The sequence below is a fragment of the Rhamphochromis longiceps genome, linkage group LG1, assembly GCF_057381845.1.
Source record: "Rhamphochromis longiceps isolate RC_006_pf linkage group LG1, R_longiceps_female_GT1.1, whole genome shotgun sequence".
In the NCBI taxonomy this organism is placed as follows: domain Eukaryota; kingdom Metazoa; phylum Chordata; class Actinopteri; order Cichliformes; family Cichlidae; genus Rhamphochromis; species Rhamphochromis longiceps.
Genome location: NC_140557.1, coordinates 33,809,738 through 33,834,297, shown reverse-complemented (window position 1 = coordinate 33,834,297; position 24,560 = coordinate 33,809,738). Strand labels below are relative to the sequence as shown.

The 24,560-nt window shown below is 38.8% G+C and overlaps 1 protein-coding gene across 1 annotated transcript in view; it reads right to left on the bottom strand.

Annotated features, from left to right (window-relative positions):
- Positions 1 to 3,032: 3,032 nt before the first annotated feature.
- mapk8ip1b (mitogen-activated protein kinase 8 interacting protein 1b) overlaps positions 3,033 to 24,560 on the bottom strand; it is a 45,624-nt gene continuing 24,096 nt past the window's right edge. Inside the window, exons 3-12 of the mRNA XM_085412251.1 lie at positions 20,554 to 20,811; positions 16,156 to 16,237; positions 13,022 to 14,134; positions 11,017 to 11,092; positions 8,637 to 8,809; positions 8,003 to 8,106; positions 7,071 to 7,187; positions 6,126 to 6,196; positions 5,830 to 5,928; positions 3,033 to 4,635 (exon numbers count right to left, since the gene is read on the bottom strand). Coding sequence (XP_085268377.1) covers positions 4,563 to 4,635; positions 5,830 to 5,928; positions 6,126 to 6,196; positions 7,071 to 7,187; positions 8,003 to 8,106; positions 8,637 to 8,809; positions 11,017 to 11,092; positions 13,022 to 14,134; positions 16,156 to 16,237; positions 20,554 to 20,811 — 2,166 coding nt within the window. The 3' untranslated portion in view covers positions 3,033 to 4,562. The remainder of the gene's footprint in view (positions 4,636 to 5,829; positions 5,929 to 6,125; positions 6,197 to 7,070; positions 7,188 to 8,002; positions 8,107 to 8,636; positions 8,810 to 11,016; positions 11,093 to 13,021; positions 14,135 to 16,155; positions 16,238 to 20,553; positions 20,812 to 24,560) is intronic.

Below are 24,560 nucleotides of genomic sequence, written 5' to 3'. Positions count from 1 at the left end.
CTGATCAGATATCACTGGACTTCTCCTCTACTGTGAAGTAAAACATGGTAAGTACTAAATGCTAAAGTACAGCAACTGCAAATTTCATTGCAATAATTCAAAATTTCACTCAGTAGTTTGTATGGCCCCTACATTCTTGTATGCATGCCTGACTACGTTGGGGCATGCTCCTACTCAGATGACAGATGGTGTCATGGGGCCTCTACTCCCAGTGAGGCCAGCGCTTCACTGAGCACAAAGTTGTATCCAAGTTTCAAGCTGTGCTGTGCAGGCATCACTGGTATGTAGGTGCATAGCAGTACATTACAGTAGGCCTACTGTTAATTTATACATAAATACCCATTAAGATGTAATAAAAAAGCAGTATAAAAGCACAAATTCTCTTGCAAGTTTCATTAACCTTTCTTATCTTTCTTTTATGTAGAGATGCAGCACTGTCACTGGAGTTTGAATCAGGCAGCAGGAGCATGGCAGCAATATATGTTTGTATAACTGATCCCAGCACATTAATGACAGCACACCATGAGATCTGCAGTAAAACTTTTAAATCCAGAATAATTCACAGCTGAAAGAGAAAAGTCCAAAATAAAGAGAAATTTCACAAACTACATGTTGAATCAATACAATGTCATATTTATAATTACAGAAATTAAATTCTTGATTTATACACCCATGTCTGTACACTCTTTGTATAGCCCCTGCTGCAGTCCACGTTCTCCTGTCAGTCTGATCGGCTCTTAAGAGGGGAATTCATAGAAAAGTGAGTGTTGATCTCTCCTGATACAAACACAATGGCTTTCAACAACAGCAGACAACTTGTTTTCTTCAAAATGATTTTTTTTCTGTTTTTGACAATGAAAAACTGACAACTGGTGAGACAACTGCTGAATAGAACATTTTCAATATTCTTCATTAGTGAATCTTGCTTTTACATTTATTTAATTGTCTGATAAATATTGACCACATAAAATATTTAGTTACAAACCGGTGTTAGTGACAAATGATGTAGAAAGAATACTTTGTTTTTAACTGCAAAACAACTGTGCTGTACGTGTGCTGATAAATAAAAAAAATCTCATTATCACAAAAAATGGTGTAACTTAATGTTCATTTCAATAATTCAGATTACCATGAACAATCTGGGTTACTAAAACGTCTATAAAGCTCTGCAACAAGCACTTCCTCCGAATAATTGGTATAACAGCTCAAAAATCATTATTGCTTATTAACCATTATGGCACATTTTACAACATCAAGTCTCAGTGATTATCCACTGTATGCGTTTTCACTGGTTTCACATGTTCACAAACAGGACATTAATAGACTTCCATAACACTTGGGTCAAGTTTTTGTTTCTTTTCATTGTGACTAAGTTCTCAATCAAGCCCAACTTGTGAAATCTCTGGCATGAGCTATTAAACACAGCTCCTTCTCTAATAATAAAATTCATAATTTCCCAAGTATTATGTAGACTCCTGGGGATACCAGAGACATAATGAGAAGGTGTATTTGAAATCTTTTGGATAAAATATTCACTCTGTATGATCTGAAAGGAATTTTGAAACAGAAACTACAAACACTGTTGCTGTGAACAGTGAGCTGAGTGTCACAAAATTGTTAACCTACAGTTCAATCCATGTTTCTACAATCATCTATGGCAATGAGCAGAAATAAGATGATCACTGATATGGGTGTTAGCAGTGTGTTTACACTAAAGGCCATCCTGGCTCTGCCAGGCACAGAGTTAGGAGCCCAGTTATTTGTCTCACACCTCAATCTTCACCGGGACAGTGGCGCAAACGATAGAGCTGCAACTTTGCACTGAAAGGAGCTGTTTTGAGTTTGCTGTTTGAGGATGGCCTGCAGAAATGAAGGTTTGCTGAAAGTGTAACCTTAGAGGAGCTGGAGGAGCTTCTCTACTGGTCTCTCTGATGGCAACAAACGGTAGAACGAGGATGAATAGAGGAAAAACTGACTATTACCAGCACATGTACAGCAAATAATGTGTAGTGCAGTGGAATGAAGAGCAAATCACAGCAAAACAACTCAATTTGCATTCATCACCTTAAAGTCAACACACACTCAATGGAAAACCCTTAAAAGATTTTAATAATGTTGACTCAAAAAAGTAACAATGATCTCATGAAAAAGAGGCACTACTAGTGAAGATCTGAAGACACCAGTTTTGTTTTTGCTCCCTCGTTAGCACCTGTACCTACTGCACCAAGTATCATTTTCTTGTCTCTACAAGTCTGAGAATGTGTCATATTCTAGTTGCAGAAAAATGTCGTATGAAGGAGTAAACAGCCGAACTCAGATGGGGTTTTTTCTCTGTTAAACATCTTTATCACTAATTTCACACCTAATTAGAGCACACAGTAAAGAAGCATTGCATGTCTGACATTAGACAAGGAATTACTAAGGCTTTACTGAACATATGGACAGAGCTGTGCACGATAGCACCAATAGATGTTTGCTTAAAGTACACACTTGTGTACCTCTAAACATTCTCTGCATGGACAATGCTCAGTACATTTAAGGAGTTCTTTATTCTGCCTTTGTCACAAAGAACTATTCAATGTAGCATCAACACTTTGCTGTTTTTCAACTATGAAAAAAAGTACAAAAGGGGCTGGGGCCATTAGTAAAAAAATACAACTAGTACATCATCTAGAAGAAAAACCCAAGTGTCAGTATGGATGATAATTTAAGCAGACTGGCAATATTAAATTAAAAAAATCAAGCAGCAGCAGTTATACAAATACACCTCTGTAGTTTTCCAGCAGTAGTTAGTGAGAGAGACAAATTGTCTCTTTTCACTTCATTTCTCAACAGAACTTCAGCAAAAAGCTGAGACCTGTAATGCTTTCTCCCCTAGAGATGACATTTGTCAATGTCCCCTGTAAACTTAACGATGGTTTTTGACACATAAGTCTCTCTCTCTTTCATATATATATATATATATATATATATATATATATATATATATATATATATATATATATATATGGAGAGAGAGAGAGAGAGAGAGAGAGGGGGGGGTTATTTCTCATTAACTTCTAATGCCACAAAATAACAGAAACCATTCAGTCATGAAAAGAACTTCAATGTTTACTCCAAAGTAACATTTCAAAGAGCAAAGTGTTAATCATTTGATGTGTTCATAGTCTTATACATGTGTTGTAAAGTTAAAACTACAAAGGCTCGTGAAAAAGCTGACCAACATTTGGAAAGCCCAATTGCACACTACCACTAGCACAAAAGACTTGAGCCAGCACCTGGCTCACCTTGGTGGAAAGGGGGAATATGAGATTTTAGTATTTAACTTACATTACATGTTTGTACCCTCATTTTAGGCTTTAACCTAAAACTCCAGTGCATTTGGTCACACTAGCCTCCATCAGGAAGTGAAATCATCAATCCATGGTTTGTCCGTCAATCTTTTGTTTTGGTAGTTTTCCACCAGGAGCAAACTTACACAAGTGGCGAGAGTGAAAAAATCCACCAGTAAAACTCCACCAGTGTGAATCTCCAAATACTGAGCCGCACACATGCAAGAGAAAAGTAGTTTAAAGTCTACTTTAATTAAGCATTAGCATGTAAAGTATATAAATCAATCGGCAAAGTTTACCTTCTGCCTGTCTGACTGAAAAGTGAGAAGCTGAAACCATCTTTTAATTTTATTCAACTAAAACTATTTGAAATTAACTTTAGATACTCAGCTGTTCCTTTACTAGTTAGCTCCAACTGCTTAATGGAAAAGCAAACCTATTCTACTCTTGTGTATTCACACTGTGCTTACTGTACCTTGAATATGCAGTACAGATCTGTGTCTGGGTTTAACAAAAAGCAGTAAAAATGTGGCAAGAACCCCCAAAATGCAGAGCACATCACTGCATCTGATTTTCATTGAGATTTCTCTCTCTCTCTTTGTTTTTTTTTTAAAATAAATGTGGATACGCCTTCATATTAGGTGTGATAAAAGGATAAAATTAACTGTTCCTACATGGGTTTTATTTAGTTTAGTACTCCTTTTTCATTGTGAGGTTGTTACGTCTTTAGTAAATAAACACCTCTCTCGTGCTCACACCCTGGTTACAGTATTTCAAGACAAAATGAACCAACATCACTTGTTTGTTCACTTCCAAGTCAAAAATTCTGCTTTTTCTTTCTTTTTTCCAGCGTACAAAGTGGTCCAGACTGACTCCTGGGCTTTCAGCTTTGCCTCTGCTGACATGATGCTACAGGCTAACAAGCATTGCAGAAACTGATGAGTTAAAATATTTGTGCTTTCCATTTTTGCCTCATCACTGATGCCATTTTGCATATTTTCATTTGCCAGGAAACCCCTCCTTTGGCTCATTTTCATCTCTGGTTGCTGCACAAGGTTTTCACCACAGGTCTGAAACTTGGGCCTTCTATACCTGTTCGTTTGTCAGATGTGTTAATATTTAATTTTTCTCTTTTTTTGTTTTTGTTTTACCAATTAATGTATATCTGTCCTTCATGCAACATTATGTTATGATACAGCGTACTTTACAGGGTTGTGGTTAAAGGCAAGGCTATTCCAGGTAGATGTCCTCTGTAGGGCATGAGAACTCCACAAACTCTTTATAGTACAGCTGGAAGGCTTTCCTGAAAAGAAAAACACATCACGTCACATAAACTTAATCACAACATAAACATTTCTAATCGAGAGCCAACAGGTGCAGAACATTACAAAGTGCCAGACATGCCTGAGAAAAGCCTTAAGGTTTTGTTTTTGTCATGATCCTGGGTCTTTTGACCCAGCGTTTTGTTTTCTATTATTGTGATTTTGGTGCTGTTCCTCCTCAGTTTAGTGTTTATTCTTTTCTGCCCGTGTATTCGTGTGTCAAGTCCGCGTTTCTTTGTCTGTGTCCTTGCATGTGTAAGTTCCTGTTTTATAGTGAAGGTCTGCGTCTTATGTGAGTGCTTTCAGTTTGACTCCCTTGTCTCGTCACGTTAATCACTCCAAGCTGTGTCCCCCACCTGTGTGTAATCTCCCTGTGTTTCTCTGAGTGTATTTAAGTCGTGTCTTCTGTCATAGTAGTTGCTGGTTTGTCTGTGTTTCTCCTGCCGTCATCCTGTGTGGTTTTCCCTATGTTCTCTACGTCTCCCTGCATCTTGCTTTCATGTCTCAAGATTTCAGGTTTGTTTTTTGTTGTTTAGGTGTTCTTAGTTTTAAGCTCACCCTTGCCATCTCTGTTTGTATCTACATTGGCTAAATAAACTCACTTGCACCAGAGCTGCCGCATCTTGGGTCCTAAATAATTCACACACGGCTTGCCCCGGCAACCTGTGACAGTTTTCTATTTTTTATTCCTTTGAATGAGCTCAATTAAGTTTAAATTGATTTCTGCAGTGTATTTATTTGGTTCCATTTTGTTTTAGTGATTGTTTAAGATCACTTATCACTTTCAGAATAACAGAAGATTTGCTGAGAAGAGAAAAACTGGCTGATCCTGTCAGGTCAAATTTCTTAAAAGGTAAAATGTTTCTAGTAAATACTGCACCCGTATTGTGAGACTGATGGGGGTTACGTTGACTTGCCTGTTTTCTTAACCTGCAGTACAGTGCACTTTCGTGGACACACTAAGGATCTGAAGGGCCTAGTTTGAATCAAGATTAATGGGTTAGTGTACCTGGCTTAAACACCATAGTAACTTATACAAGTATTATTTACAGCAAGTTTCAGTGCTGTAAAGATTCTCTGCTGGCGGGATGTATTTATATATGCAACTTGTTAAACCGTATCTCACTAAAACCACCAACTGATGCCCAAAGGAAACCTAAAAAAACACAACTCACCCTACTGACTCTGCAAGAGGTTTGGTAGAATTTTCAGACACAAATACGTGGCAGGCAAATCTCTGGTCTGCTGGGTGCTTCGTAATGAAACCAAAATACCTGCAGAGAAGTTTTAAAAAAGACATTCAGTATATTACTTTGACACCTAATAATGATTAACTCCTGCTTTGTTTTATCAGAGAGCAGGAAGAGGTCCAATATTCTTGAATATTTATCTAATAGTGAGACCTTGTGGCAATTTTAGTCTCGACAGAGAGAGCAGCATAACTGCTCTCTCTGCTTCAGTTTTTACTTACTTGCTGTTTTTTGGGTGATAGCCACAAAAGGAGACGTTCTTTAACTGGAAGAAGTGACTGCACTCGTTACTCTGTCAACAGAGGATCCATAAACGTCTAAGATTAACACCAAGAAGCAAACATTTCAAACCCTGTTTCATATATTTTACTTTTATTGATTTTTCTTTTTTTTGCTTGCTGATAAAATAATTAAAGCTTTTAATTTAGACTAGTTGGCGACTGCAATATTAAAATATATCAAGATTGTGCATCACATTGTATTATCTGAACATCAGATCTTGATAAAAGTAAAACATTAATTTCTCAATTGTTTAAACAGATGAACTTTAAATTGATAATGATCCCATATACATACATAGAATTCCCACAGAATTCTTAGTTTCTTTTCGCTGAAGTAATTACTCTGGCCTGACACTAACACGTTTGTCTGCAGTATCAGTCGGCAGCCACATGGTGGCGATGTGTCTCATGTGTTCCTTCAACACTGTGCTGATAGATTATAGCTTCTCGCTCTCTTTCTCTGCCTTACTCTTCAAATATACACTCGCCAACCTCTTTATTAGGTAAACCTGTTCAACTACAAAAAAATGCAAAAATCTAAATAGCAAATCGCAGTGTAGTAACCCAATGCATTTAGATGTAGACATGGTTTAGACAACATGCTGAGGTAAAACTGAGCATCCCAGTTATTTCTGCCACACAGGCTGGTTTGAGTACTGCTAACAACTAGGAGCCTTTTCTTCTTCAGAAACAAAATATTTTAATTTGAAAGAAAATCTTTATCAGTTAAAAACACATGAACCAAACCATGCATCACTGAAAAAGTGAGATCCTTAACCTTTTCACCTTTCCAAAAGATTGCTGATGAGCTTTTATTTGATTAGTCTGTGAAGTTGCATGTAATTATTTCACAGTAGACATACACAGGCTCAGTAAACGTCTTACTCTGTCACAAGCATAATAATCCTCTTGAACTGAAAGCTTGATGCCCTTCACACTGATCTCCAGGATGCATGAGGAAGGTGGGTTATACTTGACTGTCATCCTTCGGTTAGTAGCAATCTGTAAGACACGTGTTAGATTGTTTTTGAAAATGTTACTAGAATAAAGCTCTTCAAAAGTTTCCTTTACCTGTGAATATGCAAACAAACAAATTGCAAACCTCTGCCAAGGCAGCTCTAGCTCTGGGCAGTATTTACTTTTAAGGGGATAATATTGTATTTTGAATGTATTAACTTTAAAGTGCAATTAAAAAAATTCAATTTGGGGTTAACTTGAAAGTAAAATATAGGCAGTGAGGTCAACTGAAACAAAAGGCACTAGAGTTTAAAACAAAGGTAAAAGACGTTTTTCAAAGGTTTGACCTTAAAAAAAAGAGGTCAGAGTAACGTTATGCAAAACTTATGATCCCTATATATCATTCCCTATATGCGTATATGTCGTCAATAAGTAAGAGACATAGTCTTCTGTTGAACTTAAAGGAGAGGTCAGAGGTCAAATGTGACAAGATTAAAAACAACTCCAAGAATAATAGTTACTAAGTTGTAAAGGCTTTAATGGATTGTTAACATCACAACTTTTTGAGCTATCAAAGCAAAACAACACAAAGGCACACAAATGCAACTTAAACCCCTATGGTGTTGAGTTTAGTTCTTTTATGCCTCTGAGTTTATTTGTATCTCTCATCTCTTGTTTTCTTGTCTCTCTCATCCCTGTGTCTCCTATGACAGAGACATGTTCTCTGTGTATGTCTCCCAGTCATGTCTGTATTTGGTCTCTGTCCCTCTCTCTCTTTCCCTTCCGCGTCTCTTGCTCCTCTTTCCCCCCACATGTCTCGTCTCCTATAACTTACACATGCGTGAAAAACATGAGCTTACCTTCTGCATAGCTGCACACAAAACATCGTTTCCTTTGTGATAGGGTACTTGAACTGACCCCAGAAACTTTAGGCGGTATCTGTCAATCCATTCATTGCTCTTTACTGCACAGAGAAAAGCAGAAAAAAAACAACAATGACAATAAACACAAGAAGCAAGATGTGTAAAATGTAATACTTCATACAGCACTATATTCCAGCTACAATTCAGTCACTAGCTCCTTTAAGGGAAAAGAATACATTTTTGAGCTGTCGATCAGTACCACTGACTAATAATCTGTTATAGCATTGCACTTCACATCATTTCATACTTTATCCCCTGTTGCTTGCTGCATACACCACCTTGGGATTTCAAAAGTAGAGTAAAACACTCCCTGGAGTGCACATTAACCCCACATATCAGAGCACACTCCATGCAAGAACCCTGATAGGCTTCACATCCACAAACACAACTATGCCAGAGGTACTGAATCTAGAAAATCTGATCACTGATGACATTTCTGATGTTCATGGCATGTAAACAGCCCCCCCCCCCCCTTTTTTTTTTTTTTTTTTTTTTTAAGCCTAAAGCAGCCATCTCTCTCTTTACTAACATATTCGTGGCCCACTCCTACAAATCCCAGCACTATTGGTACCTTTGTAGTTCTCCGTGTCCTTGGTCACCTCTACAGCGTAGTAGGCCGGGAAGACCCCACGAGCACCAGTTCGCATATTGTAGCCCTCATACCAGTAATCCTCTGCCTGGACCTCCACCAACAGCGGGTCATCCACCTCTAGCTCCAACTCATCTTCGTGCCGAGGGACAAACCTGTCGAGAAAGATGTGAGATTTTTATGTGCTAACTGCTCCACAAAGTAGCTCTGAATTTAAAATGAAATTTAAGGTTTAAAAGTCAAACACGGGTTTCCTACGCCTGCTTGTCGTTACAAGGAAATTTTTAAACAGTGTAAAGAAAAAAATAAAATCAGTGACTTAAATGCAACTTATGTCTGTTAGCTGGTCAGGTGTGTTGCTACACAATATTACACACAACCCAGGGTAAAAATGAACTACAATCAGTTCCTTGCTTACAGCTATATATTAGTAACACTGTATTTTTCCATTTGATGTACAGTGTGAGGACACTTTAAAGAAGGCCTGTCAAACTCATTTTACACTGTGGGCCACATGCAGGTCATTTTGATGTTAAGTGGGACAGATCTAAAAACTCCCCTTTCTAAAGACATTTAACCACAAATTTAATCTCCAATACAGTAATATCAGAAAAAGGAAAAAAAAAAGGAATTTTTGTCATTTTCATGTTTTACATGTTACTTGTTTACTTTGATGTAGTATGAATGGCTATGGGGGAGGTCTGTATTACTGTGGAAAGCTGTAAAACCTATGCAAATACAGTTACAAATCCAAAATTTACACCCTCCTTACCCTTTTTCTAAAGCCATCCATTGGGTTGGACTGAAGTCTTTTCTGGGCTGAATCTGGCCCCTGGGCCTTATGTTTGACATACCTTATTTCCGCCACTAAATTTATTTGTATATTTTTTCTTTGCCATCCATAACTCAACATCTTGAGCTATATGTCCAAGCTAAAATTTCAAGAAAATAACTCAAGATTTTAAGGTAGCTCAGTCAATCAGGAAGCTCTGTGAAGGTACGTCATTTCCTTGTTACCTGTAAGCAAAAGGTGGAAGGCATTAGCTACCAAAGCTGAAGCTGTAGGTTCATTGATTGAGTCAACTGCTGAGTTCTTTCAGCATGGTTTCAGAAATGATGAAATCTCTGCGTTATTAGCTAAAAGGCATGCTGTTATTATCAGCACGCAGCAGTTTGTACATGTTTACACTGGTAGCTCATGGATACTATCACTACCCAAGGTTGAGTGTGCCTGTGTCACTGCCATCTGTTTTCAGGTAACAAAGAAATGTCAACTTATTAACTAAAAATTTGGAGAAAATAACTCAAAATGTCAAGTTATGGATGGCATTTTTTTCCAGTGGTGAAAACTTCCATATGACAGAAAAAAACCCCAGAAAGCAACTGGTGCAGTTATAGGAAAGTCTCAGTTTTCTTTTTCCAGTTACAATTACGTCATTCTTGGATAATAAAAAAGTAGGATCTCCCAGTTTCTTCCAGTTAAATTAATGCAAAACTGAGGTCATACTCTTTGGCCTTCTACTTTTAACTGAGTTCTTGGAAGATGACCCGGGCTCTTTGATACTATTAAATTACAAGTTATATAATTCTAAACTAACCTCATCTTTGACACAAATTGGAAATTTACCAAACAAATAAATGCTGTAGTCAACAATCTGCAGACTAAAATCTTTTCTTAAAAGAACAGGGAGTACAGGGAGTTTTAAGAACCCTTTTTTAGTTTTATTGAAGCACTTTGGTTTTAAATGTGCTGTAAAATCTACTTATTTATTTTAATAAATAAGTAAGTAGGTCAGGATGGAAAAATTGCGATGATGGTTTATCATTAAAACACTTAAAAAACACACCTTTCTGTTAAATGCCTGTAGATTGGCTCATTCTAAAAAAAAATGCTGTTTGACTTATTTGAGTTATCTGAAAGCTGCTGGATGAATTACTCATTTCTACGAAAGATTCATTAGTAAAGATGAACACCAAGCATTTAATACTTCAGGTGATCATCTTTGCTTACACAATCTGGTCTGTTTGACCAAAGACATAAGAGGCTGGATAGGAAAAATAGAATCTCAAATGTTTATAACGGTAACTGACTGGGAGATGAATGCCACACTTTATTGATAATATAAGCATAGTGTGTCATTTGATATTACCGCAGTGTTATTTCATCAATCCACACAAGTTTTAAACATTATTACAATATCAAACCCTAAGACTTATTTTTCCCATTTCTTTACTATGGTTTTCACAATTCATTAACATCATAATCAACAGAAGTGACAGCACACACTACATACTGTCATTTTTCACGGTTTTACAATGTCTGTTGGGATTACAGCGAGGATGGTAGTGTAACTGTCATTACCTATAGACTGCTCGGTGGCTCTGATCCTTCTCCTCACCATTTATGATACAGGAATATAAACCAAAGGATTCTGCACCTTGAATACCAAAAAAAGGACAAAAAAACAAGAGAGATTTATTTTAAAATAGGAAGTAAACAGTATGCAATGTCAGCCTTTGTGTCAGGCTTGCAAAAATATTAATGACACAGGCTTATAATTTGTAACACAAGTCCAAAAAAGACCACAGAGAACATAATTAGGAGATGCAGCATTTACATGTATGCATTCTCTGAGACATAAATCACACTTTAATCAGGCATGAAGCAAACGTGCATTGTGTATTTCTACCTACATTCCCCTGAGACCTTTGTGACTGCTGCCTGAACTACTCAGAAAAACTGCTGCAGCATTTCTAATGAGACTAAAATACATGGATCCCTTCCAAGAGACCGGCCTGGACTATTAGAGCAAATACTGTAAACACGCGTATCTCCTAATCTCTGTCTCCATAACATGAATTGCCTCTTGTGCCCATTAATGCTGGCTCTTTAACAGACACTATGATGAGGGTCAATGTGTGGCTGGCAACAGCAATTGAATCAGTCCTGCAGTCCTCAAACAGAGAATTCTCATCTCCCTCTCAGTGCAGCGCTCTTTCTCATTGAGAGATCACAGATAGTCTGTTTAAGCAACATCTCTTAGACAGAGCCTGCAGCTTTAATAAGATATGACAAAGGGATCTTCATTGTCCCCACAAGATTTCTAATTCTTTAGACCCCTTATCATCAAAATAGTCCAAATTTACTCTTAAATCTTACAACTTAGATAACATTTTTAGGTTTTAATGGAATTCACTAAAAGTTAACTGTGTTAAAACAAAACTTTACAGTCGTTTTACAGATGTTGAGCATTTGCAAAGCACTGATTTATCTGACAAATCATATCATATCTCTGATAAAATAAACCTTGTTGACTAAATATGGTGACACAAGAAATCAATTTTGTCCCGGCTAAATACTTAACCACATAAGTGGGCATTGGGTGCTGTTGGAATACTACTACAAAAGTAGTAGTTAATAGCTAATTAAACAGGTAATACTTACAATTCAATTAGACTTTCTAAGTCTCTTCTAGGCTATTAATACTCAGTAGAATATCTGAGTAGATATTTTCTGAATTTCACAATCAGTGCATTGTTGTTCTGCTTCCTACTGAAAATGAATGAATCTTCCAGTGGAAGTGACACAAAATTACATCAAGCAATGCGCCTTTAGTCAGTTTGGGAAGTTTTACAGTTTTATGGAAGTGTTATGTCTAGAACTTCAAATGCCTCACTAACTTCTTTCTAGATGTGTGTTTTCTCACATCCCCTTAACAAGCTGGCTGAGCACCTTTTCACTAAACAGGTAATTTAAATGTCCAGTCTACTGCTTTTATTCTCGAGACTTAAAAGCAGAAGTGACATAATTTTAAAATAAATAAAAAAAATACTACTGCTTTGCAAATACAGTACATAGTAAATGTAATAGCCAATGGTTATACTGTGTATCAGTACGGCTTAGTATTGTATTACTCCACAGTTAGGACAGCCATGTGGATGACTGTGTTTAGTGTATGACAAAATTTTGATTCCTGAACATTCCTGTGGCTTTGCTTCATCAGCTGCGCTGCTTTAAGCCTTGAATAGCAATTGTTGCCAGTTTGGCTAGACACCACTGACAGTGTATATTTAAAGAGAATTAGGCAGAGCACCAGCCAGTAGTGCTGATAAACTTCCTGGCATTTACAAGCAAGTCTCAGAAATGTAGTTAATGGATTAAAGGGAAAAATGTAAAAAAAACCAAAAACAAAACCCCAAACTGCCATCAGCACTGTCAGACGACCACATTTGCTAACCAAAGTGAGTTTCTTCAAGAAGTCTTTATACTACTACTACTACTATTACGCAACAAAAAAACAAACCAAAAGCTAAATGCTAGCCATCGCCACCATTTATGTTTGGAATTGAGTTTTTACCAGACTTACTGGAGGAGCGAGAGCGCCCATTCATGAAGACATTGAGGAACTTCTTGGAGAAGTGGAGGTCTGCCTCTGGAGTAGAATCCTCAGATAGGCACGCTGTGGCCTCTCGACGCACTCCTCCCATACGAGGGTCATGCTCCTCTTCCTCTTCCTCATACTCCTCTCCGATGGCTGACTCGTATGGAGACGAGACACAGTTGTCATAGACGGTGGCCGAGTCGCTGTCATCGCTGTAGCCTTGGTAACACTGCCGGAGACTGACTAACTCCAGCTGAGCATGTTCATCCACCACCAATGTATATTTAACTGAGTCATATGTCAGGCCGCTGGCCTCTGAGCTCATGGAAGTCCTCGGTGGGGCAGCTCCCTTTACCCCTCCCTTTCTCATCTTTGCATCCATTATTAACCTGTCCACATCCTCGTCGTCCCCACAGTAGCTTTCATCTGTGGCATCAACGTACTCAACTGATGACCCAGCCCTGAGCATTGCCCCAGCTCCTGTACTTGTCCCCTTTAGGCTGAGGTCCAGTGCATGGGAGGAGTGAGCTGACACAGCCATGCTAGGTGGCGTGATGAGGGACTCTACACAGGAAGCGTATGACGGTGGGGGGACATAGATCTCGTCTTCCTCATAGATGGAGGGGTTGGTCCGGTCCGGGAGGGGCTGATAAGGAGGTGGTCCCTCTGTGTCAGAGCTAATGGACATGCGTCCCTGCTCAGTCTGCTGTGAGAGGAAAGGCCGGTCCTGGACGGTGGGGGGTTCCAGGGGATCTGCGGAACGTTGCACAGGAGTCAGATAGATCTCCTCTGTTGGCTCTATATGAACATCTGTGTGGTATCTAATCCTCTCCCTGTGGGACCCACTGCCATCCGCTTTCCCTGAAGGATATAGAGGAGCTGGTGTATAGTTCTGTGGTGGTGGTGGTGCCGGTGGCTTCTCCTGAATCTTGGACCGTGTCCCAGCCCCTGCAGATGAGCTGTGCGAGTGTCCCGAGGTGTGACTGTGTCTGCAGGGGGCGTCGGTGGAGGTCCCGCGGTCTTTGGTCTGCGCTCCCCCACCGTGCACCTTGTCCTCGTCGCTTAGACAGCTGTGCTCACGTGGAGGGGTGAGGTCACCTAGAGGGAGTGCGGGCGTGAGCAGAAACATGCAGACACCCAAGCAAACACACATGCAGACGCAGATGCACAAGCAAAGCCCAGACGCGCACACGGAGCAAACATACGTGATGCAGAAACGCAAACATGATGGACAAACAAATGCGCACACATGCACGAAGACAGACATGGCAACGAATGCACAGGCAGATAAAATAAAGCACACACAGAAAGAGAGAAAAGTAGAAATGGTTAGGTAACGGATGTCAGGATTACACAGCCAAATCCCCATTACTCATCAAATTCAGAGTGTGGCCAGGAGAAGGTGATTGACGTGTTATGTCATAATCCATTGGCAGGGGATTCAGACATCATTCCCGAGTATTTTGAAATGGTATTTAAATAACAGAGGGGCTAATTCAGGACAGGACTGATTTCAAATTAAATCTGTTTCATTTTCATTTAAATGTTAAAGCTGTGCACACAAGAAGCACTGCAAAATTGAAAGAATCTTTTCATTCAGTGGCGGTCCTAGCCTGTTTGGCGCCCTGGGCGAACACACCCTCTGGTTCTAATTTTGCACTCCAGTATGAACACAAATCCCCCATATCGAGGATCATCACAATTAACCTAATAGACCTAAACCTTAGTTCACAGATTGACTTTGTCTAAGGTGTATTTCTGGGATTTCACACAACCCAGGATTCAAATCATGAATACATAATGGGCTTGGATTTACAACATTATGAATGAAATGTGCTCTACTTGGAAGCAGCAGGGCCCCTCCCCTTTCGACGGGTTGTGTGTGAGACTTTAAATCATCAAACTGTAAAATATAAATTTTTAATTGTTATTGATCCCTTTACCCCGAGTCCTAAAGTGTATATTTATTTTCTTACTCTTCTTATATATATTGTTTGTTTACTTGCACTGCTGTAACTGAAGCCTACTGTACTGTATGTAGCGGAGATGACAAAGTTTTACTTTGACTTCAGCAGTAAGCAGGCGCACCGAGGGCTCTCGCGCTCACTTTTCACGTACAGAATTTCGAAAAAACATTGGTGCAAATTATAAGTCTGTATCATAATGTCTGGTGTTTTCGTGTTTGTTGGGTTGTTTTTATTTTGCGAGTTGGTTATTAGATGCTGCTCCAGCCAGCCAGAGAATCCCCCGCCGCCCCGCCCTCTCCTCCCTGTGCCGCAAGCACCAGGCGCACCTCGCAAACGGAGGGCGCCCTTACTCCCAGCAAATGGGCGATAGAAAACCGATCGGTGCCTATGCCATTCCTAATATGCGCTGGCATGACGTCGGGGCAGCATGAATACGAGCAATGATCTGGCAAACAGATTTACATTTGTTTTTTTCAGTGAGTCTGACATATCAAATGACAAATCGACTATAGTGCTCGCAGTCACACCTAATGAAATTCAATCCAATCCAAATAAAACCAAACTACCCAGACAGCAACACTGTAACACTTGCCATTATTTCAATTTATATAATTTATAGGGCATGGAATAAAAGGGCATCATCTCACAACAATGTGCTTTAAAAGCTCTAAAGTTTGTCCCTATTACTTGAATAGAACATAAAAGTTCATTTCACCTGAATTTGGAAGCTTGTTCCCCAGATTTGCCTTTAAAAGGTCGACTTAACACCTAATATTTACGTTTTTCTAACTGTTGGCTGTGAATCTGGTTACTCTAGCTTTGGATGGTGCTCTTCAAAGAACAGCATCAATGGGCTATGACAGCCTCTAGCTAGCTTTAAGCCTCAGCTGGCTTCCAAACACGCACAATATACAGCATAGCCTCAGCTAGCTCAACTTGTCCCAGCAGCTAATCCAAGGCTGAGCAGTGTCCCCAAGGTTCAGAGGGACACACAAGCTGTCAGACTCAATGCAAATCACACACGCCGACACTGACTGAATGTTACTAACACAACAATGGATTCTGTCCAGCACATCCCAGTTACCATCAACTAAATGAGAAAATGTGTCTAAACTAAAACATGACTCATAAACATGATGTGGGGAAGCTCACCTGTTTTAAGGGGCGAGGATGAGCCTGAAACCTTCTCCTGCCAACTGTACTTCTTACCAAGGGAGTTGTTGTTTAACGTGTCCTGAAAAAAGAAGAAGAGGAAGGAAGTTGAGAGAAGGAACAACAGATGGATAAAAGAGGAACAGAGATGGGTTTGCTCACTGAATTCTGGATCCTGACACAACATATACAACTTCTCTGTGTGTGAGTGTGTGTGTCTCTCTCTTCCTCTCGCTTCTCTCTCACTTCATATACACACATGCACACACAAACCTTTTATTCTGTTGAATGAGCAGGAACTCTTTTGTCCATGCTCCGTGGTGTGCATTTAAAGGGACCTGACATTTACACAAGCCACTGGGAAACACACTCACGCAGTCAGACAGCCTCTTTAGGCTGTTTTGGGGGGGTAATTGCTGATTGAAGTCATGAAACTTGTGAGGTTTCCTTTCTTTCTATACATTTCTAAATATGGAAATCAAGAAAGAATAAAAGCAAAATCAACCTTGTTACAAAAATCTATATGAACATCTTTGTGGTATCTATATGACACTTTCATTTATAAGTACAGAAAAAGAGAGGTTGCTGATCATTGTCACTGATGAAAGGAGTCATTTAAAGAGCAGCTTATCAGTGATTGGTGAACAGATCATAAAGGGTGTGGCTGCTCACAGTGACATCTCTGCTGAATTAAATACAACTCAGTGCATCCAGTCCACACCCACAATCAGTCACAACACAGTGACTGAAACACTTCTCAGCATGATATTAAAGTTGTTCTTAAGCCATGTTTTAATCTCTTTTTAAAATATATGTATAAAAATGCAGCAACCAATAAACTAATTGATCATGGCATCTAGAATAGGCCGAAGAAGCCAGCAGTGTTTCCAGAAAATTTGGCATTTAGCCACCAAATAGGTTTTAAAAGGAATTATTCAAAACCTGCCAAACACGCTTATGAATCTAATCATTATCACGACTGATATATTTTGTGACTCAGTGGCTTATTTTAACGGCTTCCACAGAAAGACTATGGTTTAACACTCAGTTGTAGATAACAGAAGAGTTAAACAGAGATTTTAACAGATGGAGAGCTGGAAACTCCTGTGACGACAGCACGCACAAAATAACATCTTTTCCTCCTCCGTCCACCCACTACGTGTGACTCACTTTTCCATCTACGTGTACCAGGCGGAGACAGGGCTGTTGCCATGGTAAAGAGTGAATCAGCAGGTAGGAAACAACTGCATATATCTGAGGACTCAGAGTCCATGACTAAAATCTGTGTGAATTTGATACAACAGAACACAAGCTTGCCAAGTTGAAGTGTTTGGAGACCTTGGAAGCTGAATGAATGAGATGGGGCGCCTTAATTGACAGCTGTCTCAGCCTATCACAGCTGCATCTTGTGTCACCCTGCCATATTTGGATTTTCTGTATGAATTTCATTGCAAATTGAGCTAGCTATTAAAACCAGGTCAGCTTGAAACTTTATAAATCAATTTTAAATGACAACATGCTACTTGTTCTTGCTGGTATCTAAGCAGACCTTCCTTATAGTCACACTGCCACACAAACACACATGCACTTCAACATATGGAGCATGCCCGATAAGTAATTAGAGTTAGATTAATCCTTTCTCGGAGGGACATCTGTCTCTCTGCCCACTGAATCACTTCAATTGGGAAGCAAAATGGAGACAGTCTGTAAAGCAGCACCCTCCTCAGTACTGCAAAAGATTTATTATACTGTGCATCTTTGACTACTCGATATTTCAAATACTATAACAACTAAAAGGTGGACAGAATCAGAACTGGTTATTCATTTTAAAATGGATAAAGAAAACTAATTTTACCTCATTTATTTGACCACTGCACAAGGAAAAAAGGTTTTTAATGATGAAATTCAACCTCTTAACAGTCTGACTCGATGTGGCACTATTGACATTACTGGATTAAAAAATACTGCTTTTGAAAAAACCCTCAGTGTGTTAACGCTGATCAGAGATGCTTTTGTTCAGACATGGGACTCGCTGCAAAACGATGCAGAGCAAATATGCCGTATACTTTTGCATTTCTGCACACTCATTGACCTGGAAACAGTCGCCCAGTGTACACAACCTACTCCTCATCTAACAATTCAAGGTCTGAGAAAAAACATTAATGACTGGAAATCATCCTAAATCTTCTGTCTCATTCCTGCTGTGTAAGGATGCACACTGTGAAAGTCTTCACTGTCACCTCTGCCTCAACTGATTTAGCCATGCTGTCTCAATAACAGAACAATACTTTAATAAATCTACTTCAGCGATGACAGATCAGTTTTTTTTTTTTATAATGCCATGTGATCTTCTCAATCTATCAATTTTGATGGTATTTCAGACACAGATTTTGTTTTGTGTTTCGTTTTACTAAAACATAATATTACCCCGATTTCCTTGATCACACCTGATGATATTTTTTATGACCAAAAAGTATTTTAAATAATAAGTATCTAAGTAAAAACGCGACACCCGCAACTGCTAATGAATTTATCTGGTATAAAATGCAGCCTGTTGATCTGTGTCTTCACTTTCATTGCATGTATTAAACTTTTTAAAGAAACCTCAACAGTAAAGTATTTCAGCACTGGTTTAAATGTTTTTTTTTCTAGTTGCTGTATAAAAGGTAAAAATGAACAGTGCTGGAATAGACAAGAAGATTTCCCCAGCTGAAACATAACTGAGACCAATTACTTCCTTTATACTTTTCATTTTTGACAGCTCAAACAACCTACAGGAACAAAGCGGAGCACTGAGCAGAGCAGACTTTGCTTCCAGATCAAGTGCAAAGCAAAGGCAAACAGGCTGTAGACGCTTGGCTGATCACGCTGACTGCCTGCACTCAAGGAGGCCAAACTCACTCACTGTATACATTACTATGTATATGACATAGAGGTAGTTCTACATTTCAGTGAATCAAAGGAAATATTTCTAGAATTCAAATGTAAACATGAATAAAATGATTTAATTTGTTTTCTTGAATGACATGGTTTTGCCTTTTTTCTCTCAAATTAATTCCATCACATTAACAAGTCATGGCAACAAATCCTTTATTATCTGAATTAACAGTGTAATGTATCATGTAACATTATTTCTGACTCTTTAGCCCATTTTATAGTATTTTGTTCGGTTATAAGGCAAAGTATCTGTATTGTTCATCCAACCATATTCTCTGAAGCTCTTTTCACCTAACAAGTTCTAATCCACTCACTACATGCTACTTTTCCTTCCCAGAACTGAAAGAAACATCAGTGACGCTTGTGCAGGTGTTGAAACATCTCCTGGAGCTAGCTAAAGGTTTTGATTTTGTGCACATTAGATGTGTCTTATTTGAACTTGGACACTGTCCTCAAGTCAAGAAGATCAACGTATTAGCAAGAGGCTATAATGATGAATGTCCTGGTCTAGTAATCATTACGGATATAAAGGAGGGAGTCAAGAAAACAATAAGATGAGGACCTCAACTTCAAGTAACTCAATAAGTAATTATTAACAAACTACAAACACTATCTGAACCAAATCAGTTCATACTTTAACATGACAACCAAGGCTTTTATAACCTTTTGATCCAAGTCATAATGTTTTCCTTATCTGAACAAAGTACTTCAGCCCTCATCACTATCTTTCACTCTGATGTCTACCACCTACTCAAACCATAACTATACCACTGTCATTATCAAAACTTAATTAGCAGATTGTAATGCTCAATTTTTAATTCATAGGTTTTACTGAACAAAAAAAGAAAAATCTAAATGTGTGCTCTATAGTGCAAATACATTTTTTAAACACACCTTCACTGTCGCAGTAAACCCGAACATGGTTGCACACATTTGTATGGCTACACCGCTGCTCTTTATCGATACTTTACATTTTTTAGTTCCCATTCCAAAACTAAAGCCTAAAACTACCCTAAAATGTCTTCCTTCTTAGTGCTGGTCCTCACTTAGATTGATTTACATGGACACACACACACAGACACACACAGACACGAATGGTCACGAGCTCAAGCGCCATTGAAGCAAACAGAGACGGGCACCAATAGAAAAAAAGAAATGACAGTTGAGGCTATTGTTCAGTGGAGAAAACACATCCTGTCAGAGAAGCAATTGTAGTGAATCCAGTGGTGATGTCAAGTAGGTTATCCAGTTATATTTACAATTTCAAACATAATATTTGTGCGAGAGGAGGCTCCAATATAGGTGGAGTGAAAAAACACTGAAAGAAAAACACTGAAACATTCCCACAGTCCTCCAGAATTACTCATCAATATTTGTCCACCTGCCACAAACTGTTTAACTGTGTGAGTGAATGTGTGTGTGTGTGAGAGAGCGAGAGGATAAGATTAATTCAGGCTATACCTGTGTGCGTGGCACGATTGGGAAGAGGTTAAGGGTCGTGGGTCTCTTGGGCCGGTAAGTATCCATGGTAACAGGTGCTGCAGGGTCCTTGGTGACTGGCGGAGTTGAAATTGCAGACGCCTTCGAGGATTCTTTGTCACCGCGGTAACCGTCAGCACCATCGATGAGGTCCAAATGCAGCATCTCTGCCTGAAGCTGGCCGACTGCTCCTAGCTCCGCCTTCCCCGACATGCTATTGGTTCCTCGTCTCACACGGCTCTGCAGGGATTGGAATAAGCCCGACATCAGTCAAGACAGGGAAGAGAGAGAGAGAGGAAGACAGTGAGAGAGAGTGTATGTGGATGGGATGAGGAGATTTAGCTAGCCAATTGGAAGCAACTCTGTCTTCAACAGGAACACATTCACTGCCAACACACAGTGCCGTTTAAAGCTGAGACGGACTATTTCTAGCATCAAGCTTTTCTACCTGACAGAATTTACCTGCAGTAATGAGGTTAGAGTAAAAACTCAATCTGCTCTGCTATTTCTCATTTTATCTTTTTACTTTTAAAGCTAAGAAACCTATTCTATTAAGAAAATTAGTACAAAAATTTCAAAACAAATTCATGATATTGACCCTGGAAACAGGAAATTGTTAAAAATATTCACGCCCCCAAAAGAAACAGATATAATACCTCTGGCCTTTCGTGCAGCACTGCAATTGAATCAATTTGTTAATTGCTTTGATGATGAAACCTCTCAAAATCGATGACTCCGTTAGGCTAAACAATCAATTCATAAAACAAGAGTTGGAAAATTAGGCACATTTATTTACTCTAACGCTAATCATACACAGTGTGCAAGATATGAGTTTGTTGGCAAAAAAGAAGAAGAGATTCACTGCTGCTGAAACAACACACAAGCAAAGCATTTGAGAGACAGTAAGTCAGAGGGCACTGGGACAGTACAGTCTGCTTCACTTATCATCACTATCCCTGCAGCTACACATACAAAACAGACACACACACAGCACATGGCAAGTCGTTGCTAAGCCTATTATAGTCTTTAGTGCTCTCTGTTTGCCTCACATACAGAAAAACCTGTAAAAAAACAAATGCAAATAAAACAAGAACATGAACAATGTTGAACAACTGTTTTGGAGGTCTGCCACCTTCTACAGCACAATCAGAAAAAAAAGTTATTTAGAGTTATTTAAAGTTATGAATCTAAAATAATCTATTTCGTTTTTACAATTTGAGAGACATGAGCAAAAAAACAAAATGAAACAAAAACAGTATAGTTGCTCTAGAACTAAAACCTAATTAAACTTAATGCTATAACATTTATTTTTGATACTAAGTAATATAGTATTATCAAACCTTTATTTATTTATTTATTCATTTTTGTTTGTTCATTTGTTTTGTCAGTTTTAGCATCTATAAAATTTAGTTTGGATCCAAGTCATATTCTTTTTAAACATCTGTGCTAGTCCAGATTAAAGTTAACGGTGTTTTCTCTAGGCTGACTGTGGGGTGAGGCTGCAGTACTGGATCGCCCCCTCAAGGCAATGGTAGGAGAAACACTGGTGTAATTCTCAGCTGCCATACAAAACACAGTCACAGTCACCTTAAACTATTTTAGGAAACAAACCTCACAAAGGAAACTGTGAGGAAGAGAAAAAAAACCCATAATTTAATAAGCTACTGTTCTGTAAATACTTCATACACCGAGAAATCACAAGTACCAGGAATGTATTATAACCAGTATCGTAAAGATTTAAACCTTTGTTGTAACAGACAGCACTCCTATTAACCGAATTTACTTGTTGCAGACTGTAAGGTAACAGTTGCTGAATGGAATGGAGGTTAATTCATTTCTGTTGGCTAAGTGTTGCCTTCAAGCACATTTGTATGCAGTGAGACACTCATCCCAGATATCCAGAGGTCTCTCACTCCCAAGAAAGAAAGAAGCCTGCCTGTCTTTGAAATAGGACTGCTATAATGGTTTGCTGAACAGCCAAAAGCTAAAGTGGAAAATGTTCATCTAATTGCATTCATACTCAGTCCACATTTATTAGACTTATATGGTTTAGTCATTTACCCATACAACTGTTTTGAATCAAAACGAGGGCAAAAGCAAGAATAAAAGCTCCTTTAAAAATACAGACATAAGCCAAACACAAAGATTGCCAAGATGCAGATATTAACTGTATATGGAGATCGGTTGTTTACTGCCGAGTATATATCAGACCATGGATTACTTTCAAAGATGATACAAGAAAGGACTGACACCAACATGTAAAAATTTAAAAATATATATATTTTCCATAATCTTAGATTGCAGACAATCATGAATTCTATGTTTGGAGTGTGAGTTTACATGTAATCTCTACTAGAGGTGTTTTTATTATTTAGTCAGCTTGATGCCAGCTGTCGTAGATCGGATGGTTGCATGTCTAATATGCTGACAATAAGTAACTGCAACAATATTTGCAATAAGCATGTTTATATGCATTTACATGTGACAGAGCCATGACTTAAGTTCATGGGAAGAGGCTTGAAGTGAGGAGGAAGAGGATATCATTGTCTTTTTTCCTATGTGTTTTCACACACATAGTGAAAACACATAAATAAAACAATAAAACATAGGTACAACCCTTCATATCTTATGTCTGAAGTTGCAGCCATGAATTAAAATGTTCCTCCCTGCAACTTGAACACCTACAAGTTTTCTTCCCTTCCATCTTTGGCATGCTACATATGTCTCCAGCCACATACATAAAATGTGATTAGACAGAACATCCATGTCCATCTCCACAACTGTGGCTGGGCAACATGATGGCTTACAGCTCTTATAGTGTTACTAGATTAATTCTTTATTTGTGAGAATGCATCAATTTGTTGGAAGACACAGTCACACCTTATTCAATGTATATTTATGAGTATAATTCTTTTTTAATGCCTGACTATATCTTTAATCCTTTTTTGATCATCCTGTATAGCAGGGATCAGGCACAGGGGGGATTGGGACTGCTGTTGAAGGTCACTCTAAGATAATATTAATACTGAGCAGATCTGAGATCAGTTTATTGGTGTGGCCCTCCACAACAGGTCCAGTTTCTCATGTGACCTCCTCGGTTAATTAATTGCCCACTCCTGCTACATAGCTATCTGTATGCTTATCTACCTTTCCATCCTCTTATCCACTTAATAATCTTCCATCAATCTATTATCCACCCATTTATCAAGCATCCAGCAGTCTAATGTTCTATATTCGATTCTTGTTCATTCATCCATCCATTTCAGTCTAGCTGGCATTTATCCCATCCCATCTATATACCACCTTTCATCATTCAGTCTAACAGTTATACTGTTTATAAATAACTGATGTTGTTGATGTCTTAAACCTGTGTTTTTTTCACAGCAGAGATTATGGGAAAATGATGCTTTTTTTTAATACAGTTTGATGTCAATTTTGTAAACTATGGATAGACTTATAGTAATACCGGTGATCAAGCAGGGCACAGTTTGGGGCCTGCAGCCTTCGCTGCCTCTTCTTCCCAGCTAGTGTTGTCATGGTCACTACTGTTCATCGTTCATATGCAGTCATGATTTATCCAGCTATCTATTCCTTAAACAATCCAATTATCAATTGGTCATCTTTAATCTACAGCCATATCCAACCAACCATTTACACACACTGCAAACACCTGTAAGTGGCATGTGATGAGCAGTGAGTTTGTGTTGTAGGGCAGCAACGTCATGTCAGTGTCTGTCTGTGTCTAATAACAACAATCCTCCCACCAATATTTTTCTTTTGTCTACCCTCACTCTCCTTCACTTCACCTTTTCACCTGCTAAAAATCAATGCCTCCTAATGGAGCCTGCAAATGCTCTTCTCCTCTTCTTGTTTATGATGAGAAATTATTACTGGACTCTGAAGAGCCCTGCCCCCTGTTGCTAGGAGACAAGGGGATCAGTGACTAAGGAAATGATGCTGCCTTGAAGACGTGATGCTCTTCTTTCTCC